The following is a 6,152-nucleotide window of genomic DNA, read 5'->3' as shown; positions in this document are numbered from 1 at the left end:
TAGTCATCATATCAATCATATATCCTAGGAATCATAACTAATAGCAATATGCGCACCAATCAAAACTAATTAATCGAAACCATACAACGCAATATACGTAACAAACGAATCAATGAGACATCGTACCTTGATTTTCAAGATATATGGATCAAATCAAAGTTTTTCAACTCGAATACGAAGATTAAAGTATCTCTCGACGATATGAATAAAGATAGAAACGAGGGAAACAAATGGTAGGGTGAAGCTCTCGGCCAGGAGCTCCGATCGGTGCACAGCATGCACGCCACGCGTGGCAGGACGAGCCGCGCCAGGCCAGCTGATAAGTAGGCGTGCATGTGCATGGGCAGGCTTGCAATTGATTCACGAAAAACGCGAGCGCGAAAGACTGCTAAATAGGAGAGGATGGGTGGCCGGGCAAGAAAAGGTATCATGCATGGCTGCCAGTCACTGCCATACTGCTAGACACTTACGTCCTTTAAAAATTAAATTAACTTTGCAAACAACTCTTAAATAAATTATAAACTAGTTAGTTGCACATGAATTACTAAGGTTTCTATATATTATATATGTTGTATAACCTAAACAAACAAGTGACTACTCTCTTCCTATAGACTATGTTTCAAATCCTAATGGACGCACTTCTTTAAATGCGCGTGGAGGAGGGAGCCAACATACAAGGAATATATATATATATATATATATATATATATATATATATATATATATATATATATATATATATATATATATATATATATATATATATATATATATATATATATATATATATATATACTACTCTATAAGAGTGTAGTGTAGACGTTCACAACCCGTGCACCGTGGTTCTGCCGCGCAATCCTCTCCATCCGTTCCTCATCGCACGGCCACCACACCACAGCCGCTCTCAATTGCCTCCCCCACCGCGCCAGAGCCGCAATCCACGCCTCCCCCACCGCGCCCTTCCATCCATAGCGGTCGCCGCAATCAGCAAGTCCGCAAGGAGGAACATGGGCGTTTGGGAAGGCTACCTCGCGCGGTGGGGGCAACGGGACGAGAGCGAGACGGGCAGCAACGGTGAGAGGAGGAAGGGCAGGGGGCGGACCGGCGGAGGCTGGCCAAGGAGAGCTCATCGGCGGCGGCGTCTGTGGCATCCTCCACGGCCTCGTGGGCCAGTGGCTCCACGGTGATGGCTTCTCGCTACTGATCTACGCTGGAAGAGCTAACACCGGCGACCATCCAGGAGCAGGGGTTCAAGCGCTACCATCCAGGAGCCGAGAATCTCTAAAAGGCGCTGCTCCCGTCCACGGCGCGGCGGGCAGCAGCGAAGTGTCGGCTTCAGAGGCCTGCGGGCCGGTCGAGTCGGTGGAGGGAGGGTGGGTAGATAGATAGCTAGCGGGTAGCAGAGATGGTCCATTCAGTGGGCGGGAGGAGCGAGGGGACCGGGACGATGGCGTCGCGGAAGTCGCTGGTGGCAGCGGAGGAGCGGGCGGGGACAGGGGAGGGGAAGGGGAAGCGGTGCGCGGTGGCGGAGGTGGCGCTGGTGGTGCCGGAGACGGACGACCCGTCGCTGCCCGTGATGACATTCCGGGCGTGGGCGCTGTGGCTCGGCTCCTGCATCGACCTCATCTTTGTCAAACCTTCTTCACGTACCGGCGTACCGCACCCAGCCGCTCACCATCTCGGGGATCCTGGCGCAGATCCCCCTGCTCCCCGCAAGGCGCTTCATGGTCGCCGTGCTGCCCGACCGCGAGGTCAGGCTCCTCGGCGGCAGGCTCGGTAGCTTCAACCTCAACCTGGGCCCTTCAACGTCAAGGAGCACGTCATCATCACCATCTTCGCCAACTGCGGCGTCTCCTACGGCTGCGGCGACGCTTACTCCATCGGCGCTATCACCGTCATGAAGGCCTACTACAAGCAGACGCTCAGCTTCGTAGGCGCCCTCCTCATCGTCCTCACCACACAGGTACCTCCGTCCTACTATGTATACTAGCGGTGATGGTAATTTTTCTCTGGACTGTTGTAGTTTGCAGTGTTCTTGTGCAGTTAAAGCATGGAGAGATTGAATGAATTGACCTTGAATTACAATAGTGCCATTGCTAAGTGGAGCGAGCGATTAGTGTGATTTTTTTCGTTACTAGAACAATTTTCTTCCTTGGATTAGCGTTAATGACTGAAATGAACCCAACACCAAATCTATTTGCCTACAATCTAGGGCAATGGGTCAGGATATTTTGAGCAGCTTGGAATCAGTCCACCGTAGCGATCAACGTCAACAACTCCAGTATCTTATTCTGTGTTTCTCTTGTGTCACTGCTCAAAAGAGAATTTATCCGTCATTCAATTAGTTGTTGCTGCAGTGGTCGTTCTCCTGATTGTCTTTGACATTAATCATAGATGTTAGATCCTAAGGATCGATGGTTACGATCGCGACGTCTACGTTCACATTCACAGAAAGACGCTTTTCAATTCAGTTCAGTTTGTGATCAATGGCTTGTTTTTTTAGTTGCTGAGTGCCACTCAAAACAATAATCTGATGTTCGGAAATTCGGATGGCAGGGCTGCAACCTGGACAATTGCTCACTTGTTTGAGGGAGTCCGTCAAGTGAATGGCAGATCTACGTAGTACATTACACTATGTAGAGGAAAACTTGTGTTTCCCCACTCAGGCCTGTTTGTTTACCCAATAGATTATATAATCTAACTTAAATAAGTTGAAAGATAAACAAACAACACGTCTTATTAGGTGAATTATATAATTTAGATACCTAGATTATAATAATTTATAAACAGCTCATTAGGTGCTTGTATAATCCATAAGATAGATTATCTAATCCTATAGACAAACAAACAGGGCCTCAGTTTCACTTCAGTTTTGACTGCAACTGGTTGCGACCAATTCTGGTCATGCCCTTGATTTACCGAGCGATCAAATATGCGTCTGCCTTGTTATCTTGTTCCCAACATACTACGTTTATGATATTCATGCCTTGTCAATTCTCATGATAATGCGAATGGACATTGAGCCTTTGATTCAATTATGCAGCAATAGTTTATTGGAAACAAATATGACATGCGCTCATGCCTAACATGGAGTGTTTTTGGTTCATTATCATTCTTTTTAGTTGCTAAGATGTTGTGGTTATCTGCAGCTTGAGTACTAAGTTTTTTCTTTCTTCTTTTGCATAATGATGCATCATACAAACAAATGGATTGGGAAGTGTTCGAATATATGGGAAAATTGATAAGATGCTAATTAGAGGAACTTTAGATTTTTTCTATGAATTCTAATTTATCTGGCTTTAAATCCAGCTTGAATTTATCTCTACAGTTCTCTTAAATGGATATATCAGTTATATGTATTGAGTCTCTTAGTTTACCATCTTCTTAGTTGCAATTTCTGGAAATTTGACTTTGCCCTTTATTTTTCTTCTTTTGGTGTTAGGTGTTATTATATAATAAAATGTGTGATATTTAAATTTTTATACAGCTTAAACTTTTATACAGGAATTAAATTATTCTCATTTTTAGACAACGAGTTCTATTGATCCCAACAGGATTCAACATGTAAATGTTTCCTTAACACTGTGACTACTATATTCAGTCATAACTCTTTTTCTGGTGACATAATGTAGGGCATTCAAGCTGCGCAAGAATGTGCTTGGCAAAATTTAGAGCAACACTACTTTGAGGTGGAGGAAGTATATTTTCACGCATTTCAAATTGTACATTGTACACTAGATAGTCAAAAGTTAGAAGACGTTGGTTATCATGACTGTCTTGCTCATTTGCTCCCAATGTTCATTTGCTCCCAATGTTCGACTACATTGGATTTAGATCTATATCATTCTTCTTGCTCATTTTGGTTATATTGAAAGCAAATATAAATAGAGCTTCCAAACTTTTGTGTGATGTGCGGGTCCGAATAATTGAGCGATTAATATGCATATGAAGTGGCCAATAAAATAATGTTGAGCGGGTCCGAATGGTCCGAATAATTTGCTGAAAAGTACTTTTGCTGCTAAAAATTTGGAAAGCAACCAAATGTGTGGATCCCGAAGTTGCTCTTTTAAAAGAACTATTTTCTCATAATTACCATAGTATTATATGTTACCGTTGCAACGCACGGGCATTCACCTATTATATATATATATATATATATATATATATATATATATATATATATATATATATATATATATATATATATATATATATATATATATATATATATATATGATCGAGGCAATTAGTAGGGAAAGCCCCAACCAGGACGCGGATAGACCACCACCTGCGTGATTGTGTCAGCGTTTATGCTGGTATAACCGAATTATAGAATTTACATATACCATGCAACGAATCTGGTAAGGCAGTTCACCTATGCATGCGTCAGCATTTATACCAGGATAAATAAATTGAATAATGTGCATAAACCATGCAAAAAATCTGCTGACGCGCAAATCACGTGGGATGACTTTACAAGTTTGTTCAGTGTTTACGACTGCATAAGAACATGAAACGTAACAACATAAACCATGCAATATCGCGACGTCAGACCATTTATGCTATTGTATATACGTGATCAGTGTGTGCGTAGATCTGGGTTGGTTTGAGATTAGGAAAGTAGTGTTGTAAATTCACGATAGATGTGGGACTGTTACCGCGTAAATCCTCGATCGGTTTCAAAACGACGAATGAGGCCCAAATTACGGCGCGAAAAACACGCGCTCCGATCGTGCTAGAGTCCTGGCTTGGGTGGATTTAATCATAAAACGTGAACCGAAATAGCGTAAATGAATACGAAATTTACGTAAGTTATAGACCTGTTTCGTAACAGCGAATGGGGCCCAAAAATTATGACGTGAAAATTGCGCACGTTCAATCGTGCACGAATTCTGGCTCGGTCAGATTTCAGCATAAAACGTGAACCAAAATAGCGTAAATGGGTACAAATTTTGGCGTACATCATCAATCTATTTCGTAACGACGAATGGGGCCTAAATTACGGCGTGAAAATCGCGCGCTCCGATCGTGTTCTTGTTCTAGCTCAGGTGGATTTAAGCATAAAACGTGATCCAAAAACAGCGTAAATGAATACGAATTTTAGCGTAAATCAACGATCTGTTTTGTAACGATGAATGTGGCACTTGCTTTTTCGTGAAAGTGTAAAATGCAATAAGAGGTATCGTAAAATTTTGTTTGAAAATGTATAAATCACAATGGGGATGCCCCTGATCGCCGCCGACATGATGACGACGAGGATGCCCCTGAGCGCCGCTGACTCCTTGACGCACTTGAGCAGCTTGTACCCGGTCATCCCGGGCATCCAGTAGTTGGTGATGATCATGCTGACGTCGGGGAGCAGGTCCAGCGCGAGCAGCTCCAGCGCGCACTTCGCTGACTCCACGACGGTCACCCTGTACCTGGAGCCGCGTAGGATCCTGGCGATCACGGCGCGGTCCACGGAGCTGTCGTCCACCGCCAGCACGTGCTTCTCCAGCTCCGACGCGTCCACGGGCACCATCGCCTTCCTGTTGTCGCTGGCCTTGGGCGCAGGGAACGGCGCCACAGACGCTGGAGCAGCGGCGGCGACGGCCATCGCAGAGACGGTGGATCTGGATCTGGATCTAGGCAGAGCGGTGGTTTGAGGTGCTTCGGATTGGGGAATGGGGCTCGGTAGTGGTAGCGGCGGCGGTGGAGATGAAGCCTAAGGAGATGGCCGGTGGGAAGGTCCCATACCGCCATGCCCGCGTCCTCGCGGGGAGGCGTCCGCGACCAAGCCAGTGGTCAGAGATTCACAGCACGCCCGTATGCCGCCGTCGTGCCCGCTTCCCCGCACTCGCTCATGTCTCGTGCAACCGCCGCTGCTGAAACCCTAGTCCTCTCGTGCAAAGCAGTCGTCGCGGTCAGTTTTATATGATAGTACAGGAGGCGATTTCAGACAGTATGACAAAATAAGCGTAAACTTGTGTACAACAAAGCATAAAAGTCTATTGACGTCATATTGAATGGATCAGACAGTGCATCTGAAACATCTTGTGAGCTGGTCGGGTGAGGGTCAGGGCTTTCTCTAACAAGATAGAGCCCCGACCACCCACCAGACGTATCACTAGAATAGTAATATGTTTTACGCAAAAAAGAACTACAAATTGTGA

General features: G+C 45.1%; 1 protein-coding gene across 1 annotated transcript; it reads right to left on the bottom strand.

The window, feature by feature from the left end:
• Positions 1-4,492: 4,492 nt before the first annotated feature.
• On the bottom strand, positions 4,493-5,521 carry LOC103637179 (two-component response regulator ORR6-like). Its single transcript, XM_008659429.2, has 2 exons — positions 5,216-5,521; positions 4,493-4,498 (listed from the first exon to the last, which is right to left on the bottom strand). The coding sequence occupies exons 1-2, from the start codon at positions 5,519-5,521 to the stop codon at positions 4,493-4,495; spliced, it is 312 nt and encodes a 103-aa protein (XP_008657651.2).
• Between the last annotated feature and the right edge of the window lie 631 nt (positions 5,522-6,152).

Source organism: Zea mays, chromosome 8, assembly GCF_902167145.1.
Source record: "Zea mays cultivar B73 chromosome 8, Zm-B73-REFERENCE-NAM-5.0, whole genome shotgun sequence".
Taxonomy (NCBI): domain Eukaryota; kingdom Viridiplantae; phylum Streptophyta; class Magnoliopsida; order Poales; family Poaceae; genus Zea; species Zea mays.
The sequence above is the reverse complement of the archived record's forward strand: the minus strand, read 5'-3'. Positions and strand labels throughout refer to the sequence as shown.

Bases quoted from the DNA above. Each gene is read 5' to 3' on its own strand.
- LOC103637179 (XM_008659429.2), bottom strand. From the start codon at position 5,521: ATGGTGCCCGTGGACGCGTCGGAGCTGGAGAAGCACGTGCTGGCGGTG.